This window comes from Sesamum indicum, linkage group LG11 (genome assembly GCF_026168435.1).
Source record: "Sesamum indicum cultivar Baizhima isolate 11 linkage group LG11, ASM2616843v1, whole genome shotgun sequence".
Taxonomy (NCBI): domain Eukaryota; kingdom Viridiplantae; phylum Streptophyta; class Magnoliopsida; order Lamiales; family Pedaliaceae; genus Sesamum; species Sesamum indicum.
The window spans coordinates 10,076,471-10,089,978 of NC_142667.1; the positions used below are offsets into that span (position 1 = coordinate 10,076,471).

The window sequence follows — 13,508 nt, forward strand, 5'->3', positions numbered from 1 at the left end:
GGTCTTGTACTAATCACTGTTCCACCTACGTAATTCATCCCACCTGTACTCATGAGCACCACCAACCTCGTAAGCATGTGATACTCGATTTTGACACAATAATTTTGTTTTTAATACATTTCAAAGAGTTCAATAATAATTTCTCCACTCAATCAATATGTATCAATCAAAGTAAACACGTGACTAATTTTTATCCTAATGCAATAATACATCTAAGTAAATAGTTTATAATTAATTCAAAGAAAATTATTATATATTTAATTAAAAATAATTTTATCATTTATTTAATCGAATACTCAAAATAAATGGGTTCTAAAACAGGTGGACTTGAGAACCCAATTACGAACCTAGGCTTCATATGGATGCGCTCCACTTCTTCCTTTTAAGTCTATTGGGCTGAATGGCCTTCTTGAGCTTCCCCAAAACATTCAAGACTACTCTTCTAAGCAAAAGTTAGGGTCATCGATTGAATTTTCTACTTTAAATTTTATTATATTTTTTATTTTATTTAATACAATATGTCATGTGTACAGAGATCACATCATACATTTTACTTAGAAAAAAAAAATTATACATGTGACATGCGTATATTAAACGGAATAGAAAATGCAGTAGGATTTGAACTAGAAACTCCAATCTGGTTCAACACGTATCTCAAATTCGTGACTGCTTAAAAGCCAATTACACGTTCTTTAAAATTTGCACATGTCAACGAAATTGTAGTCGATAGAAAATTCGGTCGAAAGTCGAATTCGAGTATTCTTTTCAGAAGAAAGACTTCCATACATTGATACCAAAGAACATGTCTTTGTCATATCACCTTCCTCCTACATGTGAATGAGGGCAATGACATCTTGGAACTTCAGCACCATCTTCATATTCCAAACCTTTCTTTTCTTATTCCAATTTAAGTACAAACATATGTAGACCCACCTCTTCCATCTTTCTCACCTCCTCTAAACTGCATAATCATACACTAAATTTCCACCCCACAAATCAGAGCCCATTATTACCTCTTTTTCAACCTGAAAAACAATGGGTTTGGCAATTTTTGCTAAGTCACAGATTCTTGCCAAAAGAATGTGCTGAGACTGCAGTTTTAGACAGCTCTGGAAGGGTTAACTTATCTTTACAGGCTGTTTCCCTCCCAAGATGCACTCATGTGACCTGCACATGTATTGCAAACTGGTTGTAATTGATTATGTAAATGCAGATTTTACGTACGTAAATTTTAAAATTGATCTCATTTTTAAGGTTAATGAATGAATCGAAAAATCATTTGATACGAATAACGAGTAATAAGGTAAGGAGTAATTGTGTTGGAAGTAATCTATGGTCAAAACTTTGTTATGGATTTTAGTTATGGCACTCACTTGCAAAATCAAGGACTAATAGTCATTATGTAGTCGTACTCAATTGGTATTCATTCTATTATTATTTTTTTTACTATAATAATTAATTACGATAAGAAGTCATTTTTTTTCTCTAATGACGGCTCAATCGCAGGACTGAAGGGGTGTTTGCAATACTTAAATTTTGTTATGGGAATAAGCGGCCGAGAAAATTGTAAGTTAATTAATAATAAAAGGTGTGAGCATTCGAAAACAAATGTTTAAAGTTGGAGTGTTTGAAAAAACAACTTAATATTTACAAATTTATCAATAAGCTGCAGACTTGGCAGCGAGATATTTATAGCCTTTAAATAATTTAATTTAACAAGCAAGAAAGTTGTAAAAGAATACACTCTTTTCATCTTATTCTCCATAATAAATTGATAAACGGTCTATTTTGAACCTTTATAAACACGTCTAAATGGGGCTTCCAACTTATTGTTAAGCTGGCCAATGAGACTTAGCTCAATTGGTGAAGTTGAGTCTCATGAGCCCACTATATACATGAAATGTTATTCTATTATATATTTGATAAAAGTAATTATAATCGAATTATTTTAATTGATAATAATTCAGCGTTTTAAATAAAAATAAATAAATGAAAAACAAGGCTTACTGTTGAGCTATTTCTCTTGCGAAGAATGATGATAAATAGAGAAATAAAGAGAATGAGTGGTGATGAGGGGGTTTTTTATCTTTGGACGAATATACCCTTCACATTAAATTGGGGAACCACTATGGAAAGATTCCAGAATCCCACATAATGCTCAAATGGAGAGATTTGCGGCTGCCATAACAGTGGTTAGCTACGATTTTGGGCATAACTGGAGCTCCCAGACCCGGATATTGGCTCTCACCAAAATTATCTTTTGGAAACATATAAGAACAGCAAATCAAGGTTTGAGAGGGTAAGCTTTCACTTGATATCAGACGTATACAATTTTCTATCATCGGATATCTCTGATCTAGGAACTGACTTGATCGTCGGAGAGCCATAGCCGGGACTACACCCGGCCGGCTTAACTGTTTCCTTTTGTTCTCAGGGATCGCGTTTCGGGAGCCGAGGTCGGATCGCGGATCAAGAGTTCGATCATAGGGTGAACTCGACCAAATCTCCCTAAGCATTTTCATTTGGCGCCGTCTGTGGGAACGACATATTCTGAGAACATGGAAGGAGAGTCAGGGAGGAACATCCTAGGCTTGGATACCACGATAGGAACCGCCGAACCCATAGTTCAACTCACGAAAACTGAATTACAACAATTAATGGAAGAAGCGGGGAGAAAGGCCATTGTCGCGTATGAGCGAAGGATCGCTGCTCCAGCTGAAGGAGAAGGGGCAAGGAGAAGGCTATTTGGAGAAAAGGAACAAGATAGAACGTCAGGTGCCCATAGAAGGGACAGAAGCAAGCACCAGCCCTCGGAAGTTGGATCTAGTAGCCGAGACAGGAGCCATGCCCGGGGACCGGTAATCTCGCGTGCGGAGGTTGACAACGTATCGAAGCAGATAGAGAGATTAGGAAAGCAGATTGACGAACTGAAGAAGAGAGGGGAGATAGTATCCCAGCACCGAAATTCGCCATTCTGTAATCACATCCTGACAGAAACTGTAGCTCCAAACTTCAGAATGCCGGACTTGCCGAGATATGATGGAATGAAAGACCCCGCAGAGCACCTCGCAGCATTCGATATGGTGATGAACCTCTATGGGCAGTCAGGTCCAATAAACGCTAAATTATTTGTCACGACTCTGACAGGAAAAGCCCAGGAGTGGTTCACAAACTTGCCACCGGGAAGCGTGGAATCCCTCGAGCAGCTCATACAGAAATTCTCTTTCCATTTTGCCAGTAAAAGGAAGCAGAAACGATCGGCGACACATCTGTTCACCATAAGACAGCGAAATGACGAGCCTTTAAAGAACTTCATGGGACGTTTCAATAACGAAACGCTGGAGGTACCAGATCTACGGATAGATATGATGATCAGCATACTGATCCACAGGTTGAAGAAGGGAGCATTTGCTTCTGCGTTAGCTCGGGACCCCCCATCTGATGTGGAGCAACTCATGAATCTGGCGCAGAAATATATAGACGAGGAAGAAATGAACGCCATGAAGGATGGCGAGTGGAGGGGCGAGTATGGAAGAGATCGGGGATATGACATTAAGAATGATAAGCGATCAAGGCATGATCGAAACAAAGAGCCTCACTACTCACAGAAGTATAATAAATACACCCCACTCAACACCACGAGGGCAAAGGCACTGCTCATGGTAGAAAGGAAGGATGTACTCAGATGGCCGAAACCCACGAGAGCTACCCCAGCAAAGAAAAATTCGAGCAAGTACTGTAGATTCCACCGTGAAAGAGGGCATGACACGGAGGAATGTTACCAGCTTAAGGACGAGATCGAGCGGCTAATCCGCCAAGGATATTTCAAAGATTTAATATCCAAAGATTATCAAAGCAGAGGACGACACAGCAGATCCCGAAGCCCATTAAGACATGAAGGAGGAGTCGTCGCAGGGCAAACTGCCCGGGAGAACGCGCCTGTGAAAGGCATCATACATATGATAGCAGGAGGATCTGAGACGGGACACTCGAGTAGAGCAAAGAAGAAGGCAGAACGGAGAACGAGTACTCTGATGAGCCGACAGGTAATGAATATATCCCCAGAGTTAGAAATTAGCTTTGGCGCTCAGGATATAAAGGGAAAGACCGGTGACGGTAATGACCCTATGGTGATTAAGATGGACATAGCCAATTTCACTGTCCATAAAGTCTTGGTTGACAACGGAAGTTCTGCTGATATAATTTTGAAGGAAGTCTTAATCAAAATGGGGTTGGCAGACGCCAGGTTGGATGCTGTGAGCTCGCCATTGGTAGGCTTCGGAGGCAGTGAAGTGGATTCGTTGGGGACAATTGAACTACCTGTTTCCCTTGGAGACGAACCCAGAAGAAGGACTCTCAAGGTAAAATTTCTGGTGGTCAACACCCCCTTTGCTTATAATGTCATTTTGGGAAGACCTGGCTTGAACATTTTCAGGGCCATTGTATCCACATACCACTTAAAAATGAAATTCCCTACACATGCCGGAGTTGGGGAGGTCGCATGCGATCAAGGGGAAGCCAGACGATGCTACAACCTCTCCTTAAGGAAGGATACGACGGATAGAAAGAGGAAGCTGGATGAAACTTTCATCAAGAACGAGGAGAGAATAGAATCGATGGATGAACACAAAGAGATCGAGTTGGTACAAGGGGATCCATCCAAAACAACGAAGATTGGGGCTAGCATGGAAAAGAACCTCGAGCTAATGATGGTCGCCTTCTTGCGTCGCAATGCGGACATGTTTGCCTGGAGTGCCTCCGATTTTAAAGGTATTAATCCCGAAATTATTGTCCACCGATTGAACTTAGACCCAAAGGCACAGCCCATACAACAGAGAAAAAGAGCATTCGGATCCAAGAAAAATGCAATCATTAAGGAGGAAGTGGATAAGTTGTTGAAAGCAGGATACGTTTCTGAGGTCCATTATACGGACTGGTTGTCGAACGTGGTAGTGGTGCCAAAGGCTGCAGGGAAATGGAGGATGTGCACCGATTTTACAGACTTGAACAGAGCGTGCCCCAAAGACCCTTTCCCATTGCCCAGGATCGACCAGTTGGTAGATGCGACCGCCGGGTACGAGTTGTTTTCGATGATGGATGCCTACCAGGGTTACCATCAGATCCGCATGGCTAAGGAGGACTGCACAAAGACATCATTCGTAACTGAACAAGGTATATTTTGCTATAACGTAATGCCGTTCGGTCTGAAAAATGCAGGTGCAACGTATCAAAGGCTCGTTAACAGAATGTTCAGAGAACAGATCGGAAAAACAATGGAGGTCTACGTGGACGATATGTTAGTTAAAAGCCGGCACTCGGAGAAACACTTGCAGGACCTCGAAGCAAGCTTTGCCGTCATGCGAACATACGGAATGAAGCTCAATCCAACAAAATGCACATTCGGGGTCGGAGGGGGCAAGTTCTTGGGATATATGGTGAGCAGCCGAGGGATAGAGGCCAATCCAGAGAAAATCAAAGCAATCCTCGAGCTAAAGTCACCAGCTTCGATAAAAGACGTACAGAAGTTAACGGGTAAGATCGCATCCCTTAACCGATTTATTTCAAAGTCAGCAGATAGAAACTTACCCTTCTTTAAAGTATTAAGAAAACCCAAGGATTTCCAATGGTCAAAAGAATGCGAGGATGCTTTTAACCAACTCAAGGGTTACTTGAGGACGCCACCACTATTAGCAAATCCCCGACCTGGAGACATTTTGTATCTATACTTAGCAGTGTCGGAACATGCTGTGAGTTCGGTACTGGTGAGGGAAGAGAATAAAGTCCAGAACCCAGTATACTATGTCAGCAAAATGCTGCAGGGAGCGGAGATGAGGTACAGCTTAGTCGAAAAGTTCGTTCTTGCACTAGTAACGTCGGCTCGCAGGTTACGGCCGTATTTTCAATCACACAAGATCGTCGTATTAACAAATCAACCGCTCAAGAGCATTTTGTCGCGACCGGAGGTCTCAGGGAGATTAGTGAAATGGGCTGTAGAACTGGGTGAACACGATATAGAATACCATGCCAGAAACTCGGAGAGGGCTCAGGTACTTGCTGACTTTGTAATGGAACTGACAAACATGCCTGCTCTGGATGTCGAGCCGTGGATGCTGCATGTAGACGGATCGTCGAATACTAGCAACGGGGGAGCTGGGATCTTGATACAAGGGCCAGGAGAGGTTGAAATAGAGGTCGCAGCCAGACTCTCGTTTCATGCCACCAACAACGAAGCCGAGTACGAAGCCCTAATCTTAGGATTAGAGCTGGCTCATGCAGCAGGAGCAAGAACTTTAGAAGTATACACTGACTCGCAGTTAGTAGCGATGCAGATCGAGGGGAATTACGAAGCGAAGGAGCAGACAATGTCGATGTACCTGAAGAAGTCAAAATCTCTGATCGAGCGTTTCGACAAATGCACGGTCCAACAGATACCAAGAGGAGAAAACGATAGAGCTGATTCACTTTCTAAATTTGGAGCCTCATTGTCGGGCATAAAGAACCGCAATATAACAGTGATGGTGAAAGACAGACCAGCGATCGCCGAGGTCGATATATATACGGTAGACCAACCTTGTACGTGGAAGGACGAGCTAACGCTCTATCTCAAGGAGGGGATTCTTCCCAAAAATCCCTCGCATGCAAAAAATTTGAGGTTAAAGGCCACCAGGTTCACAATGGTCGAATCTGAACTATACAAGAGAACGGCGGACGGACCCCTACTAAAATGCTTGAATGACGAACAAGCGGGATACGTACTGAAAGAGATACACGAAGGAAGTTGCGGCAACCATTCGGGCGCCAGGTCGTTAGCTCAGAAGGTCGCACGTCAAGGGTATTTCTGGCCTACACTGATGAAGGATGCGAAGAGGCTAGTACAAAGATGCGAAAGCTGTCAGAGGTTCTCCGCCCGGATACATTCCTTGGCTACACCAATGGAACCATTACAGGTCGCTTGCCCGTTCGATCAGTGGGGGATCGATATAATGGGGCCTTTCCCCCCTGCGAGGGCACAAAAGAAATTTATCATACTCGCAGTCGAGTACTTTTCTAAGTGGGTAGAAGCCGAAGCAGTGGCAAGAATAACGGAAAAAGGGATGATCGATTTTATTTGGAAGAATATCATATGTCGATTCGGGATCCCCAGAACTATCGTATCAGATAACGGCACACAATTCCAGGGGAAAGAAATTGCGAGCTGGTTGAAAGAGTTAAAAATCCAACAAAACTTCACATCGGTGGGCCATCCTCAATCGAACGGGCAGACAGAGGTGACCAACAGGACTATACTCCAACACTTAAAGACCCGTATTAATTCAAAAGGATCGTGGGAAGAAGAACTACCAGGGGTATTATGGGCATACAGGACGACCCCGAGGTCGTCTACAGGTGAAAGTCCCTTTTGTCTTGTTTACGGTTCTGAAGCTATTCTTCCTGCAGAAATCAGCGAGGAAACCCATCGGATCGCAAGTTACGACCCTGCGGCGAACAACCAAGCACGTGCGTTCGACCTAACGGTGATCGAAGAAAAGAGGGATGCCGCCCTAGCTAAAATACTCCACCACAAAGGCCTAATGATGAGAAGGTACAACAAAAAACTTCGACCCAGGGAACTCCAAGTGGGGGATCTGGTCCTTAAAAAAGCTGAAGTCTCTAAACACGTGGGGAAGTTGGACCCTGAATGGGAGGGCCCCTTTAAGGTGGTCGAAATACAGAGGAAGGGTGCTTACCTACTACAAGACTCTCAAGGACGTCTTCTCAAGCGACCATGGAACATACGAAACTTGAGAAAATTCTATGCATAATCCAGCCTGAGAAAGGCTGTCAGTAGTGCGATCATAGATGCCTGGGAAAGGCCAAATAATGTATGAAGTTTAGTTACTGTACCCCCATTAGCCTGGAAAAGGCTCATTAAACCATATTAAATAATATGATCGCATTCTTCTTATATAGACCTGAGAAAGGCGCTACCAATCAATGCGATAATGTTAACTCAAACCTAAAAAAGGTTTTCTAAAACGATCATATCAGCAAAAGCACTTACAGTAACGAAAGCACTAAAGTCTAGTGTTTTAAGAGATATGGTGCTTAAAACCAGGGATTATACAAAAAGAACTACGATCAGATTGTTCAGGACATAAAGCTACATGTTTTCAATGACATCTAACAGTGAAGCAAATTCATCTTCTTTGGGCGAAGCGGCAGGGTCCTCGGGGAATGGGCGCAAGTCACCATCAAGGCTAGGGTCGAGCTTGGCGAGATCAAAACCAGGTACAAAGCCTTTCAATGTCGAAACTTGAGCTTTGCATCTATCAAAACCTTGTACCAGGTAGTCTGCAGCCCTAATTTCTAAAGCAGTATCGAAAGACGGAGCTCGGATAAAATCACGAGCACCGGAAAGTCGAGCCTCCCGAATACGAGCAGAGAACTCGTCGGAACTCAAGAACTCGGCTCGACCATCAATCTTCCCAGCTGCTTGTCCAGCTGTAAAGCCAGCCTCTCTCCCCAACTCAGTAGCCTTAGACACCTCGGTGGCCATCTTTTCCTCCAACTCCTTGATACGGGCCTCCAGGACTGCGCGTTGGGCTTCCGAATTTTCTGCTCGAGCGGTAGCCTCCTCGACCTTGAGGCGCATCTCACTACTGGAACGTTCAGCCACCAATTGATTCCTTCGAAACCCGGCACACTTCAAAGAGAGTCCCCGAACGAGATTGGAAAACCTGGACACGATCGCGTTAGGAAAGAATCTAACGAGTGGGCAGCAGAGGGTAATTACCTGAACTAGTCATCATTCAGAGGGTAATTACCTGAACTAGCGAGTGGGCAGCATGTTCTTCCAGTCGAGTAAAAGGGCTCTGGAGCAAGGCCGCCTGATCGCGTGGTAAACACGAAGCGTTGAATAGTTCCCATGATACTTGTCCAGAATGTGAATCAAGAACAGTGCTGTTGGGAGAGACATTCCAATTTGGAACGAATCTTTCTTCGACGGGTGGAGGCATAAGGTGGTTCAGAGCACGGAGATCCTCGCGAGCTTTCTTCCAGCAGTCGGAAACGTCATTGAACATTTCCATACCTCTGCGATCATCAAGGGCTGTAGACACGGAGTGACCCAGAGCCAGGGACTGAGATCGGCTCCTCGTATTGGGACCCACCGGGCTCTTACCTCTCCTCCGCCTCCGGGGCAACAGGCCGCCCGAACCAGACTCTCCAGTATGGGATCGATCAGGCGAAGCAGGAGCCGGTTGATTCAGCGGACGAATATGGGAGCGGGTATCCTCACTCCCAATGTCGATGGGGGGCTACGGGGTTGGTTCCCTTGAGGAACTGCCGAACTGTCACCAAGATGAGGCGAGGTCGCTGATGAAGGTACGGGTGCGGCCTCCCCAGCTAACGGTCGCGCCCGATTGGATCGGATCCGCTGGGCAAGGCGAGATTGACCTACCATATCGTCTGAAAAGAAAAAAACAGTGGGATGAGAACACATTGGATCCGAGTAGAACAGAAGGAAATGAAAACTTAATCGATCAATCACCTAAGGAGCCCTCAACTGGGATAGGGGCAGGAGAAAGTTGTGCGAGCTTGAGAACTTCTTCTACCAGAAGCATCTTGGGGTCATACCGATTAGAGGAAAGGCTCCTAATTTGATCACCTTCTAACCCCCCACCCTCAACCACAGGTCTCGGTTTTTCTAAGACCCATTCACAACAAAAAGGCCATCCCCGGCCCGGGGGAGGACGAACAAAGATGAATCGTTTCTTCCATGGACCTACGTTCGAAGTTAAAGGAGCCAGATACCTGCACTCCTTGCGGGCGGATAAGTAATAAAAACCATTATCCGCCGACCTAGCAGAGGTAGTGAACGAGTACAAAGACCAGAAATTATCAAAGCTGGGCTCATATCGGTAGACCCTCATTAGGATGACGAAGATAATGATGTGGCGGATCGAATTAGGCGAGAGTTGCATAGGGCACAATTCAAGGCGCCTGAGAATTTGTGAAACATACGGAGCGAGGGGTAATCTCAGACCCGCGTCAAAATGATTCAAGGAAAATGAACAGAAACCTCGAGGGGGGCGATGCATGCGATCAGCAGAACTAGGAACTAAAACTTCGTAGCTAGGAGGGATAAAGTATTTTTCCCTTATTGTATCGACCCGAAGCCTTACAGTACTAACTATGTGTTCCCACGGCCTATCGCCGAAATCAGAGTCGGGAACACTATCGGAATCCGATTCTATTCGCCCACCATGACGCAATCTAGACCGAGACCTAGCCCTAGACGGACCTTCTTGGTGCATACTGACCACAATACTATGGGTAAAAGTAGCAGTAGTGAGAAGCAGAGTTTGGGATGGCGGAACGTCGTACCTGGAAATGAAGAGTAAAGCAGGGCTTGAACGGTAGGAGGGCTGAAAGCGTTGGCTTGGGGAAGACGAAATCAGTTTGAAATATTTTGAATCACACGGATTATATGGGTTTTGTATTGAGAGGGGATTGGACGTCTGCAGAAAGCACGCGCCCTCCAATGCTAGAAAGGACTGCCCACGCGACACGTGGACCTCAATATCGAGACAATTAAATAACCTGCAAAAGCACCTGTTGATTTCTGCACACGACTCAGCCGTCGCGTCCAGAACTAGGGGGGCAAATGATGAGGGGGTTTTTTATCTTTGGACGAATATACCCTTCACATTAAATTGGGGAACCACTATGGAAAGATTCCAGAATCCCACATAATGCTCAAATGGAGAGATTTGCGGCTGCCATAACAGTGGTTAGCTACGATTTTGGGCATAACTGGAGCTCCCAGACCCGGATATTGGCTCTCACCAAAATTATCTTTTGGAAACATATAAGAACAGCAAATGAAGGTTTGAGAGGGTAAGCTTTCACTTGATATCAGACGTATACAATTTTCTATCATCGGATATCTCTGATCTAGGAACTGACTTGATCGTCGGAGAGCCATAGCCGGGACTACACCCGGCCGGCTTAACTGTTTCCTTTTGTTCTCAGGGATCGCGTTTCGGGAGCCGAGGTCGGATCGCGAATCAAGAGTTCGATCATAGAGTGAACTCGACCAAATCTCCCTAAGCATTTTCAAGTGGACTACCAAAAAAATATGACTCCAACAGGTAAGTAGCGACAGATTAGATTTTCTACGCGATTTTTGCCTCATAAAACCAGCACACTGGCTGTCTTTAATTTAGAAAATTGCATTTTACGTTACACAAGTTAAATTTTTTTTATAATTTTGATCTCAATATTTTTTAACTCATCATATTATAATTCCAAAAAATTTACGTCTCAAATCTTAATTTCATTACATTTCTGCCGAAAATAATGAAAATTCTCTTTAAGACTCAATGGTGCTTGTGCCATGCACGTGCTGTTTTCGTTAGAAATTTAATGTAATTAAGGTTTTTGGATTAATATTACAAAATTTTTTAAAGTACTTATGAGATGTGATATGATGAGTTAAAAGAAAATGGGACCAAAATTGTAAAAAACTTAACTTGTGGGATGTAAATGTAATTTTCAGACTAGAATTTAACCCGACTTGATTGTCATAATGTGGAAAGAGACATTTGGTGTTAAATGGAACTGCAACTATTAGACTTATGCATCAGAAATTTGGGCTTCCAATTTATGATCTAGAAAACATAAATATTTACTTCAATTTATTGCTGGGAAGGTCAGCCCACAATTAATACATACATTATTATTTAATGCTTAGTACTGTCAGAAATTAGGAGCTTATTTGGAAATAGATTTTAAATGAATTTTTAAATACTAAAAGGTCATATGAAATAATTATAAAAAAAATACAAAAACAAAAAATGCCATTTTAGTGAAAAAAAAACACCTAAGAAACATAATGGCATTTTAGTAAAAAACATCTGAGAAAAATGTCAAAACAGTTAAAAAAATACCCTCACATGCACAAAGAACGTGTGTAATGCACTTTACATTAATTACTAAAGTAATGGGTGTTTGTTCCTGAGTTTTACAAAACACATGGGGGGTTTAGCCTATTTTTAAAACAAAAATGGGTTTTAGCCGACTTGTTAAAACACAAAGGGAATTTTATGTATTTTGTCCAAAAAAAAGTAATTGACAAGAATGAGGAGAAAGTTGCTCACTGTATTCCCGTTAAATTTGATAATTTTCATTATCAGATTTCATGTTTTGATGGGAGTCAATATGTAGTGGACCTGTCAAAACACTCATACTCATGTGGGAAATGGGATCTTAGTGGGATCCCATGCAAACATGCAATTTCAGCCATTTGTAATCACAAAGATGATCCAAAAGATTATGTTGTTGACTGCTATTCTGTTGAAACTTATAAGAGGATATATGCAAGTGAAATAATGCCAACAGGGGGTGATAGCATGTGGACTGAGAGTTGCTTCTTACCTCCATTGCCACCAACTTTGGTAGAAGAAGTAGAAGGCCTTCAAGAGCAAAAAGAAGGGATCCACATGAGCCTATGATGAAGAACAAAATCGTAAAAAAAGGAGTTGCATTGAAACTAAAAAGGCAACAAACCACAGTTAAATGCTCTAAGTGTAGTCAACAAAAGCACAATGCCAGGACTTGCCCTCTCAAGGATCAAAGGCAACCAACCGAAGATTCTGATACTATTGAAGACTTGACAATTGAAGAACCTCAACTGATGATGTTGCACCAGTTGCACAAAAATTGAATGTAAGTGTTTCGAATACTTTTTTTTCTTTTTTACTTCAATGCATTTATATTAACTTAAATTACAATTATCCTTGTGAATCATAGGTAAGGTAGAGACGAAGCCCACCAACACAACAATCACAAACTTCAATAACTTTTGAATGTTTTTCATGTTTCTTTTATGTTATTTGATTTTTGCATTTTATGTCTTTCATGTTCTGTTTTTTTATATTTGATGTATGGTTTGTTGTTTGATCTTGGTGCTTAGGGAAAAGGGAAAGAAAAGAAGTGATCAGAAATGAATCAGCAACACATTCCCCTATACGTTTAACAGAACATGTAAGGGAAAATTTCTTATAAGTATTCACAGTTATAAAGTTTCCATCCAGCATTAGGACACAAGGATCAGTCCCACAACCATTTCCAGTCATCATGCAAGGGGGAAAGAAGTATGTCACCGTTGTCAAATTTTCAAAAATTTGGGAACCAAAAAACCTGCAGGAATTTTGCTTAGTTAGCGCTTATGTGGCGTGGGTTCTTTTTTGCTATGCCCACTCTGCAATTCTCCCAATTTAAAAAGCCCTAAAAATATCCATGTCAGCAAAGTCCGGCTACTTTTTAAATTCCGGTCCCGGAGTCCTGTAATTGCTTAAAAAGATTTAATTTCAAGGTATAAATTGCCACCCCTTTATATATAGTCCTTATTTTGCCACTACCCCATACATACGGGGCAGTAAATGTAATTAACCCCCGGAGTGAATTATCACTTTTCGTTATGATTAATTATCAAAATTAAGAGTAAAAAGTAGTGGCAAATACTA

General features: G+C 42.6%; 1 protein-coding gene across 1 annotated transcript; it reads left to right on the plus strand.

The window, feature by feature from the left end:
- The first annotated feature begins 2,558 nt into the window (after positions 1–2,558).
- On the plus strand, positions 2,559–7,802 carry LOC148785095 (uncharacterized). The gene has a single exon (XM_088875220.1). It carries the CDS (start codon positions 2,559–2,561, stop codon positions 7,800–7,802), a length of 5,244 nt encoding a protein of 1,747 aa, XP_088731346.1.
- The last annotated feature ends 5,706 nt before the right edge of the window (positions 7,803–13,508 follow it).